Consider the following 26,307-nt stretch of genomic DNA (forward strand, 5'->3'; position numbering starts at 1 on the left):
CTCCCACACCTGTTAACAAAAACAAATCGTTGCAAAAGCAGATATGGTCATGTTTTTTTGATGGAGACCTTCATCGCACGACATGTCTGAGGTCTACTGAAAATGTAAAAATCCAATGATAATTTCTGCTTTTACTGTTTCCATCTATGATAAGTGGTGTAATTCTAGATATTTTAAATAAAACATGACTTGTTGTCTTTAAATATCACAAAATACGAAGCACGCACATCTGGAAGGCATGTTGTAAAAGTCAGAAGTAAGATGAATACAAAATACAGCCATGTAAAGATGTATGTCCCTCCCCTAAGCCAAAATAAAAATATAAGTCCCTGCCCAGTGCTTAAAAAAAAATATGATTTGCAACACCCCCGTTCCCCCTCATAAGTAAGGAACAGTCCCTAATGCATTCACTTGAGAAAATACTACTACTTCACCTTAAAGAGCAACTAAATGATAATAATAATAACAATAATAATAATAATAATAATAATAATAATAATAATAATAATAATGATAATACACACATACAATAATAATAATAATTATTATAAAAACAGGCTTTGGCCCATCCGGAAACAGAGCGGGCTGTTTCTCGTCGGATTGTGATTTATGTAACTCCATCCTCCGGTTCAAATCTTGTTTGTCCGACGCTGTCGGTAGTTTTTAGTTTTAGTTTTCTTTATCGTCCTGTCGTGATGCCTGCTGAAAATCTACGATGGGAAACTTTAGAGGCCTTAAAAAATTCACCGAAGGGAAAAATCTTATACGACCCGTTCTGGTCGGAAAGAGGCGAGGTGAGCTAACTTTGCTAACTCAGACACCAAGCTAACTAGCTAAGGGCTAGTTTGTGTTAGCCGGGCCAAGATGTCTCCGCTTGTTTAGCTACATAACTTAAGGAATTCACTCTGTAAAATTACCACAGGACGATCTGTAATGAGGGAAATTAAGTGCTTCAGTTTTCTAAATCATCATTAGGACAAATAAGAAGCAGGTGTTAGCACTGTCTTCAATTAGCTAACGTTTATCTAACTTAATGATTATGTGATCGCACACTAACCCACAGAATTCTATTTTAATTCTTGTTTTCAAGCCGAAGAGTTTAACACAAGATACATCGTTAAATAAACACAGTGGTGCATTTTCGTGAAGTGTATTTGCTTAATCTACTTGTTCAATTTTTAGGTGCTTTGTTGTACTTGAGTACTTCCATGTTATGCTACTTTATACTTCATTTAAATGTGCATGTTGTACTCTTCCTCCTCTAACTGTCAATGTTTTATTCATCAATAGTGTAACTTATGTCTCTTTGTGTCAAAATATACTCTATTGTTTGAAAGTTTGTAGTCTCCTGCCACTAAAACTTGATATGGTATTTCCTCGCTTTTGGTTGTAGAAAGTCCTCTTTACGAATGTTTTTTTTTTTATTTTTATTATTGTTTTGTATAAATGGTTTGTTTTGATATATGATATTCATTTTGAACATGTAAAAAAAAAAGACATGAACATAGAAACAAGCAGACAGAAAGAAAGTAATATTTACAAATAATGAAAAGCATAATGTAAAAGCAATTGTCACCTTGATTTACACATCCAAAAAGGAGTGGGAGGAAGTATAAACTTATTAAATCCCACGCCTTCTCCATCAGCCATCGAGTGAAATGAAACTTATGTAGATAAACCTAAACCTAAAATTTTTCTAAATATACAACTCCTATCACCAGTTAACTTTGTCACACAAAAATAACCCATGTATATGTATATAATATTAATTACAATATATCTATCTTTATATATAATATAAATTACCAATTAATCATGACTTCCAAAAATAACCAGTCTGCACGTAAGATATATATTACCAGTTGTCTTAGCCTTACTAAAAAATAAATCTAAATATTAATATTACATATATATCTTAATCAACTTGTCCTGCTATTTTATTTGTATTTAAATAAGTGAACAAATGAATTATACAAAGTAGAAAAAGTAAACAGTAATCCCTGTGAGCAACTGGTGAATGTCCAGCCCCTGTTCTGTACATGGAAAACAAAACGTCAAACATTGGTTCAGCTAGACTGACAACTGAAAGAGCAAAAACAGACAAAGATCCCTTCAACATCTGAATATGTGCAGGAGTGAAAATGAGGAGTCGTTGGTTAAACAAACTCGAAGCTTAAGCTCAAAATGTTTGCAGATTTAAACAGGAGTAGGTTCGTGTTTCAGTGTCAAGTGAACAATAATGCCGATAACAAGCTGGAATTAACAGGCAACATGACGATTTAACAAAGCTCATCTTCAAAATTCAAAATAGAAAGAGAGGGTTTGTCCAGAGTTAACACTGATGGAATAGGATCAGGGAATATTGGCTGACACTGTGGGCCGACAAGTCACAATTTAAATCTTGTCAGTAGTGCTGCAACAGTTTATTTCCCAATTAAATTAGCGATTCTTCATCCGATTAGCCAATTACTTACTAATTTCTTGATAAGAATAAACATTATTTTTATTATGCAATTAATATAATAATTAATTTATCCTAAATAAATATAAAAATGTGCATAGTTAATATTTAAATATTTTATTCAGTCATCTTCTCTGGAAAACAGACACATTTTAGAAGAAACAAAGTGATGATAATTGCAAAATTTTGAAGTTAGTCCAATTTCCCTCAGTCTATCCACCGAGGAGCGTGCAGGAGGCCCAAAGTAAAATGACCAAACATATTTAAAGCCGAGTTGCACCATTGTTCAATAATGATCATGTGTCCGGACTCTTCCCTGTCATACAACACTGTGAGGTAATTCAGCTTACAACACAGCACGGATAAACAATAACTGTAAACACATGACAGACCAATAATTAAGTCTTTAAAAAGACCTTTTAACTTTTTGTAGTGTTTATGTATTCAAGACTATATCTGTAAACCTGTGTGAGGTTGAAATGTGTGTGATGTGATAAAATCAATGGAGTTTAGTGTGTACTCATCCCATGTTAAAACCTAAAAGCCCTTTGGTACATTTAAACCAGAAAACACTCCATGAATGAAGCAAACCTGTGGTTTTACGTATCTGTGTTCTTGCAGCACATTCTGGCAGGTTGCAAAGAGGCCGTCATCCTGTCCTCGCACTCTGGGGTCATACTGGAGCGTCTCGGCTCCTTGCCCCTGCAGAACTCCTCCTTTCTGAGCTCCAGCTCCAGAGACTCCAGCCCGGGCCTCTCTGAGGAGATCTCAGCCTCGGTCTCCTCCACAGGATCCATCCCCGACCTCACCACAAGGCACGCCACACTTTCTGCAGCCCCGTCTTTAAAGGTTGAGCGTGAGCAGGCAAGTCTCTCGTCCAGAATACATTATGTATTTTCTTTTTTTTTTTTTTTTTATGGGGGAGAAAGTGCAGTGTTTTCTGGGGGGTCAAAGAAGAAATAATTGTAATAACTTTTGTGTGATTTGTGAAGGTTTTTTGGAGCTTACTGGTATTTGTAATATACTATATATTTGAAACAACCCAGTGGCAAAAGCTATTTTGTGTACTGTATTGGTTTCAGAAAGTCATCAAAACAAGTTGTTATCATTTTGTAAGGATGGGCGTTCCTCAGAGGTTTTAAAAGAATTGAGAATTTTTGTTTTGCAGTAACCTTTTCTTGAATTTAATTCATTTGCAAGATTGTAAAAGTTTCACTATTGACTCTGAAAACCTGCAGATTACTGTTTTTTTCCAAGGAGGTATTTTAACTTTTCCGTGAGGCTGGATGTTGTATTTTCTTCCCTGTAAGATAAAAACAGTAACTCACTATGTATGTCTTCCTGTGACTGTGAATTTCTGACTCCTATCTCTTCGTCACGTGCTGCAGGCTGTTAGTGATGAGGCGAAGGATGAAGATCCAGAGGCAGATGTCAGCGAAGTTTCTAGTCCTACATCACTACCTGCCATTTCCCTGCTGTCGCCCAAAGCCATGGAGACGGCAGGCCGCATTCTCAAGTTTGAGGAGCAACAACGAGAAAAGGCCAAGGTCAGACACAGAGATTCTTATTATCCTACGTGAAGTCTCATGAGGCCAAGTTTAACGGCTGTGTGGCAAGAAAATGTTTAAATGTTTAATGTGAAATAGACACGGTGTGTTTTGATCAAGAGCAGGAGCATAAAGAAATTTTTGGACAGAACATCATCTTGTGAAAAAAACTGCATTGGTTAGATCATTCAGTGTTTGATTAATTAATTTGTCAATCAACAGAAAACTAATTAAGAATATGTTTGTATTGATCAGTGATTAAAAGCAAAAACACCAAACATTTTGCAGCTTTTCCTGTTTTTTTAATAGTAAAGTAAATTTATTACTTTTCTCTTTTGGACTTTTGGTCGCAAAAAAAAGACCTTTTAAGAAATCTGACAAAATTCAATTCAATTCTGTTTTCTTTCTCTGGATGTAACCTGTTTACTGTGTGTGCTCTGCTGTCTCACCTGACAACTATCTGAAATCTGTCTGCCCAGGTGGCGCTCAAACTGCGGCAGGAGATGCAGGAGAAGCTGGTGGCGGCGGTGGCGAGCTCCGAGTCAGAGCAGCTGAAACGTTTTGAGGAGTTCATGGAGCTGAAGCAGAGGCAGGAGTTCCAGACCATGAGGGACATGATGGACAGAGAGTAAGGGCGGTTTACATCTGTAGTTTGTTTGCTCTGGTTCAAATCAGCTGATGAGTTTGTAAACTTGGAGCTTGTCCCCCTTCAGCTGAGTTTCTTTTCACACAGAGAAAAATACATGTGAAACAAAATGCATCACTACAAATCAAGTGAGAGGTTTCACTCCAGCTATTGGTCAGATGTGTCACGGGCAGGAGTAAGAATGTAAATACAGGAAGAAGGTCCTTCCTTGGCATTTGCTCATAGCTGTGATAATTATCGGGGCGATATAACAGGCAAAACTGAACCAGCAGAATGCTGAATGCACTTTAAGGAAGATGTGCTGCCTTCAGACGACTGAACAGGACAAGGGAGCTCATATTGAGCCTGAGTCTGATTTAACAGGACTAAAAGTTCAGGTGTGAAAACACTCTAAGAGCTGCTGTCAAGGATGCAGAGTCTTAATGTTGTTTCCAAAACGTGCCATCAAACCTGGTCTGGTTTTTACTTTTTGTAGAACTAAAGAAAGCATCGGGCGTCAGGAGAAGCTGAAGGAGGAGCAGCGACACAGAATGAAGGTAAGAGTTGAAGAAAAATCAACCCTAACTGGATTAAAAATTTCAGAGAGATGTATTTTACATCTAGAGGTCAAAGCATTGTCTCAATTTAATTAACTTAGGTAGAACACCTCTTTGTGCTGCTATGCAGGAGACTCTTGATATGCCAGGACATGAAGGTCAGACACAGACATTTCATATTAACTGATGCCAATTAGCTTATTAAAAGATGCAGCTTTGGCAAAAATCAAATATATATTTTTTAATAAACTAATGCCAGAGAGAGCTCATGATTTCACTGCATAATTGAAGTCCTCACAAGCTTATTTTTCCGGGGAAAATGCAGCTTTGAAACTAGAAAAAGTTTATCTTGAAAAGCGTCTGATACCTGCAGACACGCTGTTAATCCATATAGCTCACTGGAAGATATCAATACGATTTACGAGCTATTAAATTATTAAACTAAAGTCCTACTCTGAGTTACGAGTGCTTCATGACATAGTTTCACTTGTGGCACAGTTTCATGACTGATTCTGAGACACTTCATTAATTAATGTCCTCACTGTTTTGTGATGATGTGATACACCTGAACTCACATCGTGTGTCAGCAGCCGTGTTTGTTTTGTACAGTATAAACTCATTTTCTATTCTCGCCGTCAGATCCTCAACCTGCGACTGAGGGAGGCGGAGCAGCAGCGCATGCGGGAGGCGGAGCTCGAGCGTCAGCGGCAGGCGGAGGGCAGGGAGCGACTGCGTAACCTCAACACCATCCAGGAGGAGATCCTGCAGCTCAACCAGCTGCTGGAGCCGTCCACCAAAACTGATCTCCCACCGGCCAGCCTCAACTCCTACTGCACCCGCGGGAACCAGCTGTGCTCGCAGCTGTCAGAGGTGGTGCGGAAGACGGCAGAGGTCAGTTTAAATCCTGATTTGTAAAATTCAGGTTTGGATCATGGCTCCTTTGTACATTAAGAGGAAGAAAGTTGGGACAGACGTAGTTGTGTGTAAGAGCTACTGTGTCTTTCCAGGGAGAGTTTCCCAGTGTGGATGACATGACCGTGGCTGAGCGAGCCCTCCACGAGATGAGGGCTCTGATCCGGCAGATGCAGGAGGAGTTGGCCAAGGCTCAAGAGAAGAAGAAGAAGGAGCATGAGGAGGAGGAGCAGCGCAGGAAGCAGGCGGAGCTGCAGGCGCAGCAGGAAGCGCAGAAGAAGGCGGCGGAGTCGGCCAAAGAGAAGGCAAAGAGGAAAGGTGAGCGCATCGGGTTCATCACTGCAGTAGTGACCACTCCCTCATCACGTGTAGTGATCTGACCTGTCCTTAAGATACTGTATGTTGTTTAGAGAAGCTTTAAAGAATGATTAAGAATGAGACTTTAAACCCTCACAGCGCAGCAAGAAGTGACTGTATACATTTGATTCTAGCTGATGTTTTTCAATCTGTAACCCACGGATACAGAATACCCTGAGAGCTTTAAGAGCATTTGATGGTTATAAGTAGTGTAATTCAAAGTACTTGTACTTTACTGAAGTATTTCCATATGATGAAGCTTCATACTCCACAACATCTCAGAGGTAAATATTTTACTTTTCACTGCTCTACATTTGTCTGTCAGCTTTAGTTACTTTTCGGATTACAATTTTTAATTCCCTTCCTCTCCAGTGAAAATCATGTGTCTCCAGTTGTGTTCATGTTGAGTGTTTGTGATAAACTGAGGTCCCGATCACACAGAAAGTGTTTTAGCAGCTGGAAGCGTCTTTTTGTGATTTGTTTTTAATGAGAATGAAAATTTTTGCTCGCTGTTTTTGCACTGCTAGGCGCCTTGTGTTTCTGCACTCTTGGTGCCTGGCGTTTTTGCCGGAGCGCTCTGAACTTCTTGAGGTGAAAAAACTTCCAACTCAGAGCGGAAAAGCGCCCCACATCATCTCTATTTTCCACATCTTTTTTCCCATTGTCCAATCGGATGATTTGAGAGGCGGGCCTTCTGTGTTGGTCACAACAACAAGTTTACAGTTGGTAAACAATGGAGGAGAAACTGGTGGTAGTGGTTGCTGGATACCCAGAGCTATACGGCCTGATGATAGACAGCAGGTTGTCAAACTGCCTCTGAGTCATCCTAAAATATGCCTGGAAATGTCCACCATGGAGGAGAAGCTCCTGGACCAACTGGTGGTACTCCCCATGATCCAGCCTCTTTTTTAGGGTCTCATGTACCCACACAGATCTCTGTTTATCTGCTGACAGCCTCTCACCCTCAACCAGAGCTACAGACAGCACCCTCTGCCTCAACATGTCATGAACTAGATACTGAAATGCTCTCTGTGTGACCGGGGCCTGAAGGATGAAGTGTTCCTTTATGTGTTGAGAAAATTCTCGTACTTCTTAAGCTACTTAAACTCTTTAAAAACCATCTTGGATCAGCTGGAAAATAAACAAGACTGTTTTTCTGACTTAGAGATGCATCGTTCTCACAGGACAGCCACGCTTCAAACATATGACGATCTCAGGAAAATGACACATACGCATTAATGCAGCAGGAATATTAATCCAAAAACACAAGATGGAATAAAACACTGACAGCAGGGAACATTTTACTGCACAATCAATACTTTTACTCTGCATACTTAACGTACATTTTACTGATAATAATTGCAAACCTTTACTGAAGTAAGCGGGTCTTTTATTTGTAGTGAAATATTTTCACAGTGTTGTATTAGTGCTTTTATGTAAGTAAAGTATCTGAATACCTCTGCTCCCACTGATGGATGTTGTTCTCCAACAGGGCTGCAGAACAGCGCTGAAGACAGCACTCTGAAATGGTACAAGGAGCTGCAGGAGTTGGCTGCTCAGTCCGCTCAGTCCTTCAACCAGCTCAACACCTCAAAAGACGTCCAGGTCAGGTTGTGCTTCAATAATGATAATAATCTTATATTTATAGAGAACTTTATATCCATAACCTTAAGTTCTTATGCCTTTGCGCTGGCTACAGCCGTGGCCGGAGGACCCTAAAAGTATTGAATTTCAACAAGCCATATAATTAAGCGCTGTAGTGGCAAGCAAAAATGTGCAATGATTAACGTTTAACTCGTGAGCAGAACTCTGTACAGATGGTTTCATTTCTCCTCAAAGACAAAGAAGCTGAAGCTGGAGCTCCAGAAAGCAGCCACCATCCCTGTCAGTCAAATCGCCAGCGACTCCGGATCGCAGCTCCGGGAAATCTTTGACAAGATCGACAAGCTACTGTCGGGACGAGCGGTGGTGTCGGGGGGGAGGTCTGTCTCCACCTCCCAGCATCCTCAGGGCCTGGAATTTGTCAGCTACAAACTGGCTGAGAAGTTTGTGGTGAGTCTGATTGACATGTTATATAAATATCTCTGAAACACTCGTCACAAAAAGGTGGGAAAATGTATGTTGCAACACCAGAATCAACAAATAAATAAACCATACAAATAAACCAAATCTACAACAAATTAAATGACAGTAAAACTCCCGTGGAATTGGATTTTTCCTCCCTATAGAAACAAGGAGAGGAGGAGGTGGCGTCTCACCATGAAGCTGCTTTCCCCATCGCTGTGGTGGCCTCGGGCGTCTGGGAGCTGCACCCTCGAGTGGGCGACCTCATCCTCGCCCACCTGCACAAGAAATGTCCGTACGCAGTCCCACATTACCCTCCGATGAAGGACGGCACACCTGTGGAGGAATACCAGAGGTCAGGGAGACAGACACGTGTTGCTGCACTCATTTTTTACTCCATCATTACATTTGTTTAATCACAACAATAATCCTCACTTCTCCAGGATTCTTGGTTACCGTGTGGATGACGCAGGGGTCGAAGGTCAGGATAGTTTCCTAAAGAGGATGTCTGGGATGATCCGTCTCTACGCAGCCGTGATCCAGCTGAGGTGGCCCTACGGCTCCAAGCACGGGGTAAGAACTGTTTCACCTCCCTTTAAAAACATTGATTTGATTGATTTTTTGATTCTCACTCTTTCCTTGATGTGTTCCAGTCTGCTCCTCACGGACTGAACCAAGGCTGGCGTTGGCTGGCTCAGATGCTGAATATGGAGCCTCTGGCTGACATCACGGCGACGCTGCTGTTCGACTTTCTCGAGGTGAGTGCACACTGCTTTTTTAAACATCAATATAGCTGTTCCTATACACAAGATCCCAACAGAGCACAGAGGTTATTCAGCTAAATTATACTTTGATTTCTTATTTAAATATGCAGATGAAGGCCTCGTCTGTTGGTCGAGGGGTAATGTGTGCATTTCTCATTTTTGAAAAGTGGGTTTTTATGAATTTGAATGAGCAGTATTAGAATGTTAAAATATGTGAACACACTGCTTCTATAGCGTAAGAAATACTTTTATGGTGTCACATAGTATAAACATTTTGTCACTGGGTTATTTTCTTCAGTTTAAAAAAATAAAATGCAAAAAAAATCAAATTAAATATAAAAAAAAACCAAAAAAAACCTCTTTGAAAAGTGTGTACTCAAAAAATGAAGAGAATTAAAAACACTTAGAAAAGAAATTCTTGACTGAGTCATAATTGATGCACGAAAGGTCGGTTTTTATCACAGCTAACCATAGCTGTAAATGCACCATGCTAACCAACCAGCAGCTTGAGTTAGAGTTAGCTTCTGCCTTTCGCCCAAATATGGTCACTTCTGGCTCCAAAAATTGAAGGCAATAATGGCCAGAATGCCAAACTGGAGGCTTCAAGACGGGAGTCCACAAACGTTGGCTATGTCCATTATTTTGTACTGTCTATGGTTAAAAATCTAAACTTCTGTGCTGATGTTTGTGTTTTTGTTCAGGTCTGTGGTAATGCTTTGATGAAGCAGTATCAGGGCCAGTTCTGGAAACTCATCCTGCTGCTGAAAGAGGAATACTTCCCCAGGTACACGCTCTCTTTAAACATTTAAATCATGGAGTGAAATATTTTATCAGCAGCTGTCGCCACAAGTTTCTTCTGTCTGATGTGTTGTACGTGTCTTTTTGATGTCTCCAGAATTGAAGCGGTGACCAGCAGTGGACAGATGGGCTCAGTCATCAGACTCAAACAGTTTCTAGAGGTACGTTACCCACTGCTAATGTTAGCTATGAACTGGGCAGATGCTGCACGCTACACTCGTTAATCAGCCTGTAATCTATTCTTAAAACCTTTCACTAAGTGTAGCACAACGTTTTATTTCCAACATGTTGTTTCTGTTTTATTATTATTGTTTGTATCTTATAATATCGGGCACTTTGTTCCATAAAGATTGAGAGATGCTCAGTTTACAGTGCAAATGCAAAATATAAGATAACGAGAAAAGATTTAAAAGAAAGAAAAGGGAAAAATACACCTGTGCACTGATACACACAAATGTAGTGTAGAAAAAAAGTTATGTATATAAACATAATAAAGGCAAATCAACTTAAATATTTAAAAGTAAAACAGTAATAATAATAAGTTTTTCTATTATTTTTATTTGTCTTATTGCAGTTCTGAAATGTTTCAGTCCTGGTTCAAGCATGTGAAAACATTGTTTTGCAAAGTGCTGCATTAATAAAGTTTGTTAATAATCTGCACTGCCAAAACTATACTGGTTTTGTTCAAACGTGACGGCTACGTCTTCAAAAATGTTGGCAAAAGGGAAAAGAAAATAAGTTGTTTACTGTGAACAGAAAGCAAGAAGAAAAGTATGTTCTGTCTGTTTTTGCAGCAAAGTTTAGTTTTATTTATTTCACAGCACTTTTTTAGACACATGTAAAATTTTACATCATTAATATTAAAACAAGATCACTACAGTTTATGAAGGATCTTTTGATGTGATCACAGAATTGTTTAAACTGCAGATCAGGATTTTGGACCTTCCAGAAAGTCATCTGATGGTCCAACAGATGGATTTATTATTTACTTAGCCAAACCAGCATCAAAGAACTAGTGATGACAAAGTCTGACGTCTGTGTCTCGGCCAAAAAGTTGCACTTTGCACCACAAAGACTGCAGCCAACGGCAGCTAGCATGTACGTTCTGCACCTGGGTGAGAAGTAAATAGCGCTCAGTGCCAGCAGGCGGCAGTGGCCTTTATTAGTCATTCAAAAAGAGGAACCAAATGACCGTCAGCACGGATTCAGGACGCTAATAAGCACATGAACAAGACAACTTGATGTTGAAAGAACAAATGATATGTGCCGTGCACGAGTGAACAATAACCCCAACAGTTGCGTAGCGTTTCTGCTTAGATACATAGGTAGTTAGACTTTTAGTTACTGTCCCACCAGTGACAGAGATTCTCCTTTGACAAGGTTCAATCCACATGATTAATATTGAACACACATTTAAAACAAATGTATAAAAAGAACAGTTACAACAGCAGGTCAAAGTGCAGTGTCTGTTTTAGATTGTTCAGAGTGGTTATTGCAGAGGGAATGAAACATTTCTTGTAGATGTTTTTCTGGGCCAGTGGGACTTTGTAGTGTCTGCCTGATGGCGGTAACTGAAGGATTGGTAGAGGGGGTGAGAAGGGTCCTCTGTGATCAGGGTGGCTTTCCTGATCTGAGCAGTTACACAGTTCACACAGAGGAGTTTGGGGTGAGCCAGCGGCTAAAACAAAAAAATCTTACCTCATAAAACAAGTTTGTTTTTAACTCATGCCCTTTTGACTTGAGTTGTTTGCTGTCCTCACTTCTGTTTCTCTTCTCGTTCACTGAGCTGATCTGCCGGTCAGGGTGATCGATCTCACCGACGGGCTCCGCCAGCTGACGCTGAAAAACAGCTGATAAGGGCCGAACACACTGTGAAAACTATAGCGCAACAGACACTTAGCGACAGCTCAACATTGGCCAACAGCCGACCGTTGCCCTGATGTGTCAGGGATCACGATCAGTCTGAGTGTCAAACAATTCAGCCCAGTTCATAACTTAAAAAATGTCTTGGTGACATGCACTTACAGAGTAAAGAGAGGAAATGCAGAGTTTTATATGACAAATGTGAGAATATAGGAGTAGAGTTGACAACAGGATGTTTCTGTATCTGATTGTATGTTACGTCAGCTTTTTTGTCAGCATACACCACAGGAATACACAATGAAATGCAGCTCCCTCCATGCTACACACACAGACAACATAGAAATAGGACTTCAATAGAAACAAGAAAAAGGTAGAATAAGAAAAAGAAATACTTAAATAACAGGAGCACAGAGCACAAATACCTTTAAAGTATGTTTAATTTTTTTTGTGCGATGTCAAAATCTTGTTTTTGTTTCTTGTGAATAAACTCCACTTTTCCTCCCTTGCGTAGACGTCGCTGCAGAGCCGGCAGATCCGTCCACCCAAAGGCCAGCTGAGCTCCATGTTCTGGAACTCATGATAGACGAGGAGGAAGAGGAGCCGCCATGTTGGATGTTGCTGCATGACGCCGTTCAGGACTGAATGAGGCAGAGGGAGTGAGGGACATGTGGTCTGACGCTGGGGACTGGGAGGCAGCTTCAGGCAGTAAACAAGGAGGAAAAGTAGAAGCTGCTGGAGCTCATTAAATTTGTGTCATTTACTGGACGTCTCAGAGAAAATATCATGAGGTGTTTGATAAGTAAAGACACAGTGGAGGCCACGCTCAACTACACGGTATATTCCAAATTGATTCACCAGCTTTGGATGAAGTTTCAAACGGCTAATGGCGAGACAGGAAGCACTTCTACACCAACATCTGCTCCAATGATGGTTTTCTGCTTCTTACAGCTTTAAGATGTACTTGATGATTTATGTGTTGCAACAAAACAAAGCCAGATCTGCTCATTCTTTAAAAACGACATGTAGTAATTATGTTGCTCTAAACACTCTGAATCCTCCAGAAGAAAAGTGTTAAACATCCTGATGTTGAAGCTGTTTCTGTTGGTTTGTTGGAGGAAACAAGCGGTTTTGTTTTCTCACTAAATCTGGTCACTACTGTTAGTGTTTTTATTTCAACACTCGCTGTTCAAATCCGAATTGTGTTGAATGATTTGAACGTTTTTGCTATTTATTTTTAATGAATCCACCGTGTGGATTGAAGCTTCGTGAGCTGATGAGCTGTCTTTAATAGTTGTGAATGAAGTCATGCCAAAATTAGGACGTATATCAATTTAAAACTGCTGACGTGTGTTAGTCAGTGTTTTCAGAATACAGCAGAGTTGATGGTCATGCTGAAAGAGGAAATCTAAAGATGACTCAGTGCTTTCAAGTGAAACAAAAATGAAAGTCATGGTAGAGGAGCAGAGAAGTCGTCTGAATGTGGACTCTTGTGATGCAGATGTTTTATCAGAATGATTGTAATTTTCACATGTTGTGCAGAAATGTCTCCATCTGTAAACCAAATGTGTGGAATTAAACCTCATCAGCAGTTTACTGGAAGATTTTGTCATTTGATTTTTATCTCTTTTTAAAAATAGTCAATTCTACTTCAGCTGGGTTGTCGGAAACTTTAAACAGTCTCTGGTTCAAGCTTCTAAATGTGAGGATTTGCTGCTTTTCTTTGTCTTTTTAAGCTGACATCTTCAGGTTTTTGGCAGTTGTGTTTCAGACAAAATGACGTTTGGAAGACATCACGTTGCTCTGTGATTTGCCTCCTCATGGCTCGAGTAACCCGTTTGTTGCCTCCATGTTGCCTACAGACGGCGCTCTTGGACGACAGCGTCATTTGCACAGAGACCCAGAAACTGATGAGTATTTAACTCCTGGATTATGACCTGCTCCCAAGTCTTATTTGTGTTTGAGAGTCTGTGGTTATTTGATGAAGAACAACACAATTTTATGTACTATACGCAGACACAATTTTGAGGTACTTGTCCTTTACTGGAGAATTTAAATTTTACAGTACTCTATACCTCTACTCCACTTCATCCATTCATCCATTTTCATCCGCTTATCCGAGGCCAGGTTGCAGGGGCAGCAGGCTGAACAAAGCACCCCAGACGTCCCTCTTCCCAGCAACACTTTCCAGCTCCTCCTGGGGGACCCCAAGGCGTTCCCAGACCAGATGAGATGTATAATCCCTCGTGCCCAGAACACCTCTAACAGGAGGCGCCCAGGAGGATCCTGATCAGATGCCCGAACCATCTCAGCTGACCCCTTTCAATGCGAAGGAGCAGTGGGTCTACTCCGAGCTCCCTCCGAATGTCCCAGCTCCTCCCTCTATCTCTAAGGCTGAGCCCAGACACCCCATGGAGGAAACTCATTTCGGCCGCTTGATCTCATTCTTTCAGTCACCACCCAGAGCTCATGACCATATGTGAGGGTTGGGACGTAGATGGACCAGTAAATCGAAAGCTTCACCTTCCGGCTCAGCTCCCTCTTCACCACCACAGTCCAGCACAGCGCAAGCATCACTGCAGATGCTGCGCCAGACCACTGATCATCTCATGCTCCATTCTACCCTCACTCGTGAACAAGACCCTGAGATACTTGAACTCCTTCACTTGAGGCAGTAACTCTCTCCCGACCCAGAGGGGGCAATCCACCTTTTTCTGGCAGAGAACCATGACCTCAGATGATTTGGAGGTGCTGACTCTCATCCCAACTGCTTCACACTAACGGCATTACATTAACTATTTTTGCTTTCGCACATAAGTCAATATTTTGCACATTTTATTATCAAAACGTTATTTTTTTTCTGACAGATTTTACACTTTTTTTGTGTAAATTTCCACTTTAAAAGGTCTTAACTTGCAGCACTGGTGTCTTCATCTCTTACTGAGTTCATTGTGACTGTTAAGCACCAAATTACCAAGTCAAATTCCTTGTACGTGGTCAAACCTGTTTCTGATTAGTGTAAGAGTAAAAGATGGTTAGAAGATCAGTTCAGGAACGAGTTGATTTATTAGTGGGGTTTCTGTTGTAGCACTCTGATAACATTCACATCATTTGTTACATCTGATGTGAAAACATGATTGAAAGAAAAAAATTCACGACCTGACTAGATGTCATCCTGCACGAGTCAAATCAAACACACAACTCCAGGTTTCCTTTTTTTATTTTTACCTTTTTACAACTATGCACATTAAGTTGTTTTAATACACTTAATTTAGGATTGATCTGCAGTTTGCATATTAAGTACATTCAAACTGGCAGCTCACCAGCTCTTCTTACATCTTATTTTATTTCACCCCCAAAGAGAAAACCAGCCGATGAGCTCATTGAGTCCTCGCTGCCTCACTGATCCTGCGTCACTTACACAGAGAAACAACCGTCTGAAACAAATAGAGATAACCTGATGTGTAGAGAGTTTACAAAGAAACGACTGAACCGAGAAGAAAATCAAAATAACACATTTTTCCCCAGATAAAGCGGCAATTATCTGAACATGCTTATTTGAAATTACATGACAGCTGAGTGAATCTGAGTCAAATGGATAAAAATAAACATTTTCAATCACTCAAAACTAAGTAATGTGTACGTGACCTCCAATTGAAGCTTATCTCTTTACTATTGTTATTATTTTATTTTTTTTAATTTGTTGTGGTGGTGAGGACTGAAAAATTATTCAAAATTATTTCCGTGTAGCCTGGAAATGTGTAAAATCATTCTCCAGACTTTTCCAGATCTGCATGGAAACCCTGTCAGTTATTAAAGGGACAATACGTGACATTTTCACCTCCTCCACAACAAAAAAATAAAGCAAACATATATGCAGTAAACTGACAGAACTGCTGCGTCAGAGATGCTGACTCATTTATTTTGTTTCTATTATAAAAATGTGACTAAACTTTGGGTTAAATGTGTTTGAATTATTGCAGTTCCCACAGTTAACCAGTAGAGGTCAGTAAAACGTGCTTAAGATGAGCAGCAGGTCTGACGTGTCCTCCGCAGAAGCAGGTCATTAAATGGTCAAATTAAATATCTGGCGACAGTATTTTCAGTATTTTATCTACACAAACGTCTGCAGCTAACAGGTTTAAATTCATCAGGAAATCAATCAGGGCAGCAGCAACCGTCATCGAACCGTTTCCACAATAGAAGCAGGACTTCTTGCTTCCTGATGCCGGACGCCGTCTTTCTGTGTCGACAGTTTACTGTTCAGTCCTTTTGAGGCTGGAAGCGCTCGGTGTTCTGCGGTCTCCTTCCTTCAACTGTTCGGCCTCATTCACGACCCTCGTGGTTGAGCGACGCCCTCTCCATCCGTCTGTACCAGTGTTTGACCTTGGTGTTCGCCATCATGTCGTCAAACGCCTGCAGGCCCTCCATCACTCTGAGGACGCCAAACACCGCCTGCAGACGGAGGGAAACAGCGATTAGTTTTAAACCTGTTCCGTCATGAAGTCAGAGGATCATCAAACATGTCAGGAGAGACAGAGGCAGATATGTTCCCTCACCAGGTCTGCCAGGTTGGGATGATCTCCACCCATGAACTTCCTCTTCTTGCCGATGGCTGCCACCCACTCGTTGACGGCCTTGTAGAGATCCTGCCTGACGTCGTCCTGCAGGTTGTGTCTGTTGTATAAAAACAAAGGAAAGAATCAATACTTTGAGGTTCAACATAAAAAAACTACAAGTCCCAACTACCAGAAACATTTCCACGACACAAGGGACACAGACACAGTTCTTCACACTCGCTGTGAGACAACTTCCTGTGTAACTCACCGACTCTTCAGCCTTTTGGAGATGATGAACATGGCCACAGCGCCGACATATTTGGCAAAGAAGCCTTCGAAACTACCAAACTTGCCCTCGCGCACGATGTAGTCAAAGGATGCCAGGGCCTCGCCGGTTGTCCGGTACACGTTGGGGGATATAAGATGCACGAGCCAGTCGTCGGCCCACTGACGCCACTTCATCTCCTCTCTGAGAGAAAAAACACAACGTACAATTTACATCACAGTAAAAACACAAATGACCTTCAAATCATTTAAATAGTGAAGAGTGTACTTTTCTACACACAGCCATTGGTTGACAGACACCCTTTCAAAATAAGAGTAACTGACAGTTCCAGGCTGTTTCCTGTAGCGACTGACTGACAGTAGTTTGTGTGTGAGCCGCAGGTCTGGACTTACTTCTGTATCCCCTTCTCAGGGTACAACGCCGCGGTCTCGTCCTCGCTCAGCATCAGCCAGTACTTGTTGGCGTACTCCGTCACCTGCTTCCCTCTGTCGTTCGTCGCCTTCATCTCAGGGTAGCAGCGGATGATGTCAGTCATGCTCTTCTCCCTGGATGAGGAAAAAAAAAGCTCACATTTAAAGGGTCAGTTCACCCAAATAACGAACTATACAGTGTTCTCTTCTATGTCCAGTGCCTTATAGACATGCATGATAGCTTTGGTGTTATTTGCCTGGGAAATTTATGACAGAAACAACTGTTTTCATTATCAATTATCCTGCTGATTATTTTTAGTCCAAGGTGACGTCTTCAAATGTCTTGTTTTGTCCAGCCAAGAGTCCAGGCTCATGCACACCTGCAAAACGTGTAGACAAGTGTGCAGGAGGAAAATGTCCATAGGTGAGGAGAAGAGAATTCCCACACACTGTCCTATTACTTTATAACCTTAATTAAAATGCACAACATTTAGATCCTCAGACCTTTATCGGGTAATGATGATGAGTGGTGATGAAGGTCTGAGGATCTAAAACGTAATTAAATAAGGTTTATTGCTCTTAAAAGGACAGTGTGCGGGAATTCTCTCCAGTTCACCTTCGGCGTTTGTGCTTAAAAGATGATTAATTGATTCATTAATTATAAAATAGTTGCGGTTTAATTTTCTTTGTTGCATCTCTGCTGTTAACAGTGAAGTCTGAGGGTTATCCACAACACCTGAGACATTCTTTTTCAAATGGAAAGACTTATTTTTTAACAGTGTTTTAATATTTTATTTCAATCCTTTCAGCTCTAGAAACTAAATTATAATCATCTCCAGTGTACAGCAGTGGAGGCACAAAATCTCAGAGAGATATATCTTGAAAAAACTAAGTCAAACCAAAACTGAAAAACGATTGCATGGCAAATACGGTAACCTTACCTTTTACTGGTCACATTATAATAACCCAGGGAAAACATACTTTCATACCACGTGACCGAAGCTACAACTTACTTGTTGATTAAATAAGTCTTGATGGAGCTGATGATGACAGACGAGTCGTTCAGTTGCTGTAGAATAACAAAAGAGAGAAAAGAAAAAGACATGAAGGGTTTCTCTGAGGTTAACTGCACATTTATGGAGAAAAAAATTAAATAAAGAGAATAATTTCTAAATTACAATGGAAAAAAATCCTCATCAAACCTCCGAGTTAAGGAGGTGGAGAAAAGGTTTTTATCTCAGTTAGGGCTGCACAATACCACAATTTTTGATTGAACATGTCACAACACACTGTTATAAATGAAATATTGTGAGATTATATTTCTTTTCAGAGAAAATGCAAAACATTCCCACTAAAATCATGACTCATAGCACTCGCAGTATCTCTCAAAATAATCACAATATGATTTTTTTCCACATATCACGCAGCCCTAGTTTTAACCACACGAAAGCTGGTGTTAGTTTCAGCTAGTTCCTCTGTGTCAGTGTGAGGTGACTTTAGTGTCAGCAATAGTAGAATTACAGTAACATTTTTAAACTTTATCTGAGGTGAAGAGACTCCAGTAGAGGGGGAACATGATGGCAGGTATCAGGTGTCTTACCACGTCTTCATTCACCATCAGGATGGGCACTTTTCTGTAGGTGGACCACTTGATCTCCTGCCTCATCACCGGGTTCACCTCCACGATCTCGTACGGCAGCCCATGGTAGTCCAGGAAGGCTCGCACCTTGCTGCAGAACGGGCAGGTCTTGTACTGGTACAGAGTCAACTTCAGACCTCCTTCTGGGGCCTGGAACGAGACGGCAGAGGAGAGACGATCCAACATTAAAGGTCCAGTGTGTGGATGTAAGGGGATGTATTAGCAGAGATGGAATGTAATATAATAAGTATGTTTTCTTTAGTGTATAATCACCTGAAAATAAGAACTGTTGTGTTTTCGTTACCATAAATTGAGACATTTATAAGGAGCAGGTCCTCATCTAGGCAGATTGCCATGTTGCACTGGCATGTTTCTATAGAAGCCCAGAAAGGACAAACCAAACACTGGCTTTAGATAGGGACATTTGTGTTTTCATGTTGGCCACCGTAGTTGGCTGCCTCCAAAGCATTGGAAATGACATCTATTTCTTTAACGTGAAACTGCTTTATTCTGTGTTTTTACTGATTTAAATCACATGGTCTGTTTGTTTTAGAGAGGAAGAGACTTCTGTGGATAATTCGGCTCCTGTTAAACATCTAAATCTTAAGTTACCAGAGAAAAAAGGGTGACCTTACATTAGCAGGTGCTGGGGTAATGGCCTGTCTCCAACTTGCCAAACGGACAAATACTGATTTGTAACGTGAGACTGTTTTATTCAGTGTTTTTACCGCTTTAAATCAGGTTACCGGTTTGGTGGCGTAGTGCCAAATTCTGGGCCCAATGCAACACTCTCTGTGGGCCCCATGACATTCCTCTCTTGATCCATGGATCCATGTCACTCTGGGTTTTTTTTTTGTCAAGTCACTTTGCCCTTTTCCCCTGGAACCTCGACTTCCCTTTCTTGGGGAAAGCAGTCACTAGCCCCTTTTACACTACCTGTTCAAGGCGGAAATATGGCAACGTTATGCAGTAGTTACTGCTGAAACGATGTCTGTATAAACAGGACAGCCAGTAGGACGGGATCATAGGCAGCATGGGTGTGATGTTTTGAGTGAGATACATTTCCGGAGATTTAAAAAGTAGCTGTTAGCAGTTAGCGGCTAACTTAAAGAAGAACAGCGGCCGATAATGTCTGCAAACTGGGAAAACAGTGAGGTCCAGGAGCTCAGTCACCATATAACAGAGATGGTAAATGATTGTAATTGTCATGTGACTGTCTATAAAGCACTGTAGACACGTATGTTACATGTCACACTTGTCATGCCTCTTTTGATTCAGCGAAGTCGGGATGCCGTCTATAATTTTTCACAGGATGCAATGCAGTGTCCGTTTGGTTCTGTCTAAAACTGCAAAGGAAGCAGGGTAAAGGGATTTTGTAGCGGCACTATAGTGTGATCTCTGTGTAAAAGGGCTACTCATTCTGCTCTGGCTGTGTTTAAGGATGAATCCAAGTGTGGACTAAATCATTTGGTGCCTTTAAGGGGTGAGAAGGTTCTCAGAGAGCTTCCACTATTTTTCTATAAAAAGTTCTCTTTAAACTGATCCATACAGCCAGTTTTACTTTAGTTATGGCACAAATGAATTAGAAATAAAAAGGCTGCAAACAAAACCAGACATTTCAAGGGCCCCTATCCCACTGGGGCCCTGAGTAATCAGTCCCCCCCCCCCCCCCCCCGCTCCCCATGACGACGCCCCTGTTCAAATGTTTTACTTGAGTGGAAGCAGAAAAAGTTAGCAGCAATATTAATTATCACCAGAGAAAATACTAACATAAGAGGATTGATTATTGATGCATTAACGTGTTCATCACTTTAATGTTGCAGCTGATAAAGGTGGAGGTGCAGTAATCTGTAATTATTTATAACAATTTATGAGTTAATTTATATTTTGCATTATTTAAAAATTGAATCTGTCAAGTAACTTATGCTGTCAAAATGTAATGGAGTAAAAGCACAATATTTCTCAGAGATGTAATGGAGTATAAGTATAAAGTAAAATGGAAATACTCAGGTACTGTGATAGTGTGTTGTATTCAGGTGACCCTGTCTGCACACATGAAGTTAGGTAACAAAGGAAAACAGCCACCGGAGATCAGCGGGACACCGGCGGACACTGTGACCGCTCAGCGGCTCAGGTGAGCGGACTCACCTTGGTCTCCTCCTCGGCCAGGTGCTGCTGGAGCCTGAACTTCACAGTGTGGTACAAACCCAGACCTCCACCGAGCAGGACGGCACAGCCCAGCACCCTGCGGCTTCCTCCTCCTGTCCGCAGGGAGGACAGCAGCTTGGAGCGGTACCCGGTCCCGCCGGTACCGTACGCCCTCCTGGACCCGCGTGCGCTCACATTCCCCAGCAGGTAGGAGACGGTACCGGGCCGACGGGCGGCCGGAGACTCCAAGATACTCCAACCGACCTTACACAGGGCTCTGGTGCAGGCGGCCGCCATGCTGCTTTTACATAAAGTCCCAGGGTGCACTGCGAGGGAGGAGATTAGCGGGCTTTGTTGCCCTGGGTCAGGCCTGTCAGGCTGTGTGCAGGCAGACAGGCTCCAGGGCCGTGCAAAATCTGGGGCCCAACGTCCCCCCTTGAGGCCTAAATCCTGAACCCTTACAAATCTAACTCACATCACCTGGTAAGTGCTTCAGTGCAAGAGACTACAAGGACTTTATACATCAGAGTGGCACATATGACGAGGTCTACTGCGCAAAACATCAAAGCCATGTCACTTTTTCGGGGATAGAAAACAGAGGGTCCTTTAGCATGTATTTAACATGTTGGGATTATAATTTTGCCAAGTTTGAATGATATTATCTCTTGTTAAACAAACGTCTGTTTTACTTACATGTCTCATGACAGTGTTTGCAGGCATTGTTAGCTACAATTATTATATATTATTTTTATATTTTACTTATGTATTTCATTTTATTTCAGGATTTTTAGCAGTGACTGGCAGCTCTATAGCTCACTGTTGGTTAGTCAGTCTTTTTTGGGGGCAAAAATGTTCCCACACTTTGGTGGCCACAGTTTTTTGGCTAGGAGGCTGAAATTTGGCATGAAGGTCAAGATTATTAATAAGAATAAGAATAATAGTAATAATAATAATAGTGTGTGCATGTGTGAAAGTGTGTTTTTGTGATCATGCCAGTTGGCTTGAAGGGGCTTGTTTAGATTGAAAGTATATATTTTCTATTTTTACTTTTTATTTATTGATTTTTTTTAATGTATTTTATTTTTAATATAAAAAGTCTGTATTTTCTAATTATTTCTATTTATTTATTTTCTTATTCTATTTTATTTCACTCTTATATTATTAAAAGTATATATTTTTATTATTTTATTTCCCTATTTATTTATTTTTATTTATTTATTTATTTATATATTATTTATATATTATATTTATAATTGAAGTATGTATTTTTACATTTTTTTAATTTATTTATTTTCGATTTTATTAACTTATTTATGTCTATATTTCATATTTTTAAAGTATATATTTTTCATGTTTACTTCTGAGTTTTTGTATATAATAATAAGTATGTATTTATTTTTTTATTTCATTTACTTTATTCTATTTTATTCCAAAAACTATTTTTTAAACTTAATTGCATTTTTTAAACTTTACATTTTTTGTTTTTAGTTTTTATTATATTTTAGAGAGTATGTATATTTATTCATTTTTATTTATTCATGTATTTATCGTTTATATTTTTACATAATTAAAAGTATTTGTTTTTAGTATTTAGTTTTTGTTCTATATATAAGAATGTATTTTATATATTTATTTTTTAATTTATCTCACTTATCTGATTTTTTATGTATAAAAAGTATGTATTTTTATTATTTTTATCTATTTGCATTTTATCTTACTGTAGTTTATCATTTTTTTTAATCTAATTATCCAAGTAACTTTTGAATATATTTCTATATATAATTGAAAGTATGTATGTTCATTTATTTTATGTTTATTAATTTATTGTTTATTTTTTTATATAATCAAAAGTATTTTAGTAGTTTTGGTTTTTGTATTTAGTTTTGATTTGCATGTATTATTAAAATAATCTATTTCTTATGTAATTAAAAGTATGTAATAAAAGTATGTATTATTATTTATTATTTGCATTTTCTCTTTATTTTATTTTTTTAAACTTAAAAGTATGTATTTTTATTAATATTATTTATTATTTGCATTTTATCTTTATTTCATTATTTTTTTAGACTTAAAAGTATGTATTTTTATTGATTTTATTAATTATTGGCATTTTATCTTTATTTTTTTGGACTTAAAAGTATGTATTTTTAATATTTTTATTTATTATTTGCATTTTCTCTTTATTTCATTTTTTTAGACTTAAAGTATGTATTTTTTATTGATATTATTAATTATTTGCATTTTATCTTTATTTTATTTTTTTAGACTTAAAAGTATGTATTTTTATTAATATTATTTATTATTTGCATTTTATCTTTATTTCTATTATTTTTTTAGACTTAAAAGTATGTATTTTTATTATTTGTATTTATTATTTGGATTGTATCTTTATTTTAATATTTCTTCAGACCTAAAAGTATGTTGTTTTTTTGTTATTTTTATTTATTATTTGCATTTTATCTTTATTTTATTATTTTTCTAGACTTAAAAGTATGTATTTTTATGTATTTATCTTAGGCTTTTTTAATGTATCTATTTTACTTGGGGTTTTTATGTAATGAAAATATGCACTTTTATCATTTTTTATGTATTTGCACTCTTATCTTATTCTTCTTTATTATTTTTAAAGATTAAAAGTGTGTATTAAAAATGAACACGTGAATGGTGTGTTCAAGAGCGTCAGTGTCGCCTCCGCATCTCTTGACGTGTGTTGCGTTCATGAGCGTCGTTGTTCCGAGATGCTGCTCTCCTCCTGTCTGTGACCGCAGCAGCAGCAGCAGCAGCGTCTTGTCTTCAGTGCGGAGATTCCCCACAAGCAGCATCCATTAAAGCATCAGTGTTACCCTGCTCAATCAGACACATCTTCCCCGGGACTGACCACTCCTCGCTGGGATGTCGTCGTCGAGCCTCGGCGCGGATCTAGTCGTGAGAGCCGCCGCTGGAGGAGACTTTCCCGTGGTGTTTTTCTGACGGGAAGGAGGGGAGCGGAGCTGCGATGGATGAAGGCAGGAGGAGACAAATAAAATTTTGATAATCGCTGGGTTTAGCCTGCTAGCAGCCTGCTAACGTTAGCAGCTAGCCGTGGGTTGTTTTTTTCCACCTCCCCGTTCACTCCACCGAGGTGCTGTTTTCCTCCGCCAACAAACACTCCTTCATTTCTTCTTTTATGATGGATGTGGAGACATGTTGGAGCCGCTGAGGACATTTCTCTCAAGGATAAAGAGCTGTCTACGAGCCTCTCAGCGGAGTTAGCTCACACCATTTTTTATTCATCATCATTTGTCCTTATTTTATTTTTTATTCATCTCTGGCTCGTCCGTGAAGATGCTGGCAGAGGAGGAGTGTGTGTAACGGTGAACCTGAACTCGCATGGACACACACTCCATGAAGGTCATGATACTGAGAGAATGATCATGCTGGAAAAACAGGTAAGAAAAAAAAAAAACACCAGTGAAGTCACTGGGTTCATATTTAAAATGCACACCTGAGCTCATTAGCATACGTGTGTGGTAATTAGGGCGTTAATTAAATCTCATATCTCAGCCTGAATCTGATCACACTGAGGATGTGAGCATTACATTTTCAGGTGATCAATACCTTTTCCAGTGGCACACATTTCCCATCACTCCCAGCTCTCTGCTGAAAGCTCTCCCACTGGGTCTCCTGCTGCTATTTGATTTTAGTCACACAGCTATGGAGTCTGGCATTGTGCTGATTTTTTATTTGCAGTTTCACAGTATTTCACTTTACTTTGATTTTTGTGTTTTGTATCCCTTTAAAGGCTGCGAACACTTTGATTTTTTTTGTCCATATAACACTGAATAATGCCAGTCACAAGCTCCCAGAGCCCAAAGTGACACATTTTTCATTATTTTCTTTCACCAACAGTATTAAAAAAACCCAAAATTTATTCAGTTTACAATCATATAAAGCAGAGAAAAGCAGGAAATAATCAGATTAAGAAGGTGAAACCAACGTGAGACCACTTGGCTTATTGTTTGTTAATTATGTAACCATTTAATCAGTTTTTTTAAATTAATTTTTATGTGTTTCAGCATGACTTATCTTCAGATATAAATGCCTGTAATGCTTTATTTGTTTTTTATTTAACATTTATTTGTGTGACAAACTAACTTTTTAATCCTGGATGGAAATTTGGGTTTCACAGCAGTACAGTCAAGAGACCAAAAAGAGGTCAGTTTGGCTTTGTGGTGATTTTTGACTCTGAGTGTAACAATATTTTCATATTGATTATATATGTGTGTCTTTTATCATTTCAAGGCTGAATTTTTTAATCGATTTGTCCATAAAATGTTAGAAAAAATGCCAATAGCAGTCTTTAGTTTCATTATTTTCTGTCACCAAGAGTCTAAAAACTAAAATATATTCAGTTTACAATCATATAAAACAGAATAAAAGCAGGAAATAATCACATTTGAGAAGCTGAATCCAGCATGAGACGACTTGGCTTATTGTCTTTATAAATCATGTAACCACTTAATTGATTTTCTTTTTTTTTGTCAATAGATTTTCTGTGTTTAAGCACTGCTTATCTGCAGATGGAAATGTCTGTAATGCTTCATTTGTTTTGTATTTAACATTTGCCTGACAAACTTAGACGTAGACATTAATCCTGCGTGGAAATTTGGGTTCAATCAAGACACCAAAAAGAGGTCAGTTCAGTTTGAAACTAATCTGTGTGAAACAATTAGTGTATCTGTTGATTAGTTTGTTTTAAAAAAAAATTACATTAAAAAAATCACAATTTTTAAAAATTGGGGTTGTAACTTGCAATTCTTTTATTATCTTTTTTTTCAGTATGTGGATTTTTTACAATTAATTCACTAGAAATATTGTGAAAAATGTCAATAACAGGTTCCAACTATCCACAAATTAAATAAAACTGAGGAAATTAGGACCCGAGAAGCTGTAATTAGAAGAATTTTGGCATTTGAGCTCCACATTTTTGTATCGTGATTGTTGGCAATAAATTTTCTGTCAGTTGATGAAACAATACATCAACTAATCCATACATAAATAAAGCGATTAAGCATTTGAGTCGTGTATCATGTCAAAAAAAAACCCCATTTATATCACTGTAAATTATTTCTGTTCCTTTGTTTGTTTGTTTTTACAGTAGGTGATGGGGTGGGGGAAGAAATCGATACACAACATAGTATAGCAATATTTTGCGTGGCAATACTGTATCGATACACAAGCACTAAGAACGTTTTTTAATGTATTTAACGTTTTTTTAAAAAAATATTAATATTGCAAATGCAAATTAAACTTTGGGTCACCAGCTAGAATAATAAAATAA

General features: G+C 39.1%; 3 protein-coding genes across 4 annotated transcripts in view; 2 read left to right on the plus strand and 1 right to left on the minus strand.

Annotated features, from left to right (window-relative positions):
• Window positions 1-611: 611 nt before the first annotated feature.
• On the plus strand, window positions 612-13,547 carry gle1 (GLE1 RNA export mediator). The gene is made up of 15 exons (XM_049579398.1): window positions 612-794; window positions 3,083-3,325; window positions 3,850-4,008; window positions 4,488-4,636; window positions 5,130-5,190; window positions 5,830-6,081; window positions 6,198-6,420; window positions 7,952-8,064; window positions 8,299-8,511; window positions 8,688-8,878; window positions 8,967-9,096; window positions 9,177-9,281; window positions 9,989-10,071; window positions 10,183-10,246; window positions 12,460-13,547. The coding sequence occupies exons 1-15, from the start codon at window positions 696-698 to the stop codon at window positions 12,526-12,528; spliced, it is 2,154 nt and encodes a 717-aa protein (XP_049435355.1). The 5' UTR covers window positions 612-695; the 3' UTR covers window positions 12,529-13,547.
• A 1,600-nt stretch (window positions 13,548-15,147) lies between these two features.
• ptgesl (prostaglandin E synthase 2-like) lies at window positions 15,148-21,301 on the minus strand. The gene is made up of 7 exons (XM_049579443.1): window positions 20,988-21,301; window positions 18,801-18,989; window positions 18,214-18,269; window positions 17,183-17,335; window positions 16,773-16,973; window positions 16,505-16,622; window positions 15,148-16,400 (listed from the first exon to the last, which is right to left on the minus strand). The coding sequence occupies exons 1-7, from the start codon at window positions 21,282-21,284 to the stop codon at window positions 16,272-16,274; spliced, it is 1,143 nt and encodes a 380-aa protein (XP_049435400.1). The 5' UTR covers window positions 21,285-21,301; the 3' UTR covers window positions 15,148-16,271.
• Window positions 21,302-23,739: 2,438 nt separating this feature from the next.
• ralgds (ral guanine nucleotide dissociation stimulator) overlaps window positions 23,740-26,307 on the plus strand; it is a 102,174-nt gene continuing 99,606 nt past the window's right edge. The window contains exon 1 of one of the 2 annotated variants that reach the window (XM_049579581.1): window positions 23,740-24,415. In XM_049579581.1, coding sequence (XP_049435538.1) covers window positions 24,161-24,415 — 255 coding nt within the window. In that variant the 5' untranslated portion in view covers window positions 23,740-24,160. The remainder of the gene's footprint in view (window positions 24,416-26,307) is intronic. The other variant, XM_049579580.1, reaches the window with a different exon arrangement.

The sequence above is a fragment of the Epinephelus fuscoguttatus genome, linkage group LG6 (genome assembly GCF_011397635.1).
Source record: "Epinephelus fuscoguttatus linkage group LG6, E.fuscoguttatus.final_Chr_v1".
NCBI lineage: Eukaryota > Metazoa > Chordata > Actinopteri > Perciformes > Serranidae > Epinephelus > Epinephelus fuscoguttatus.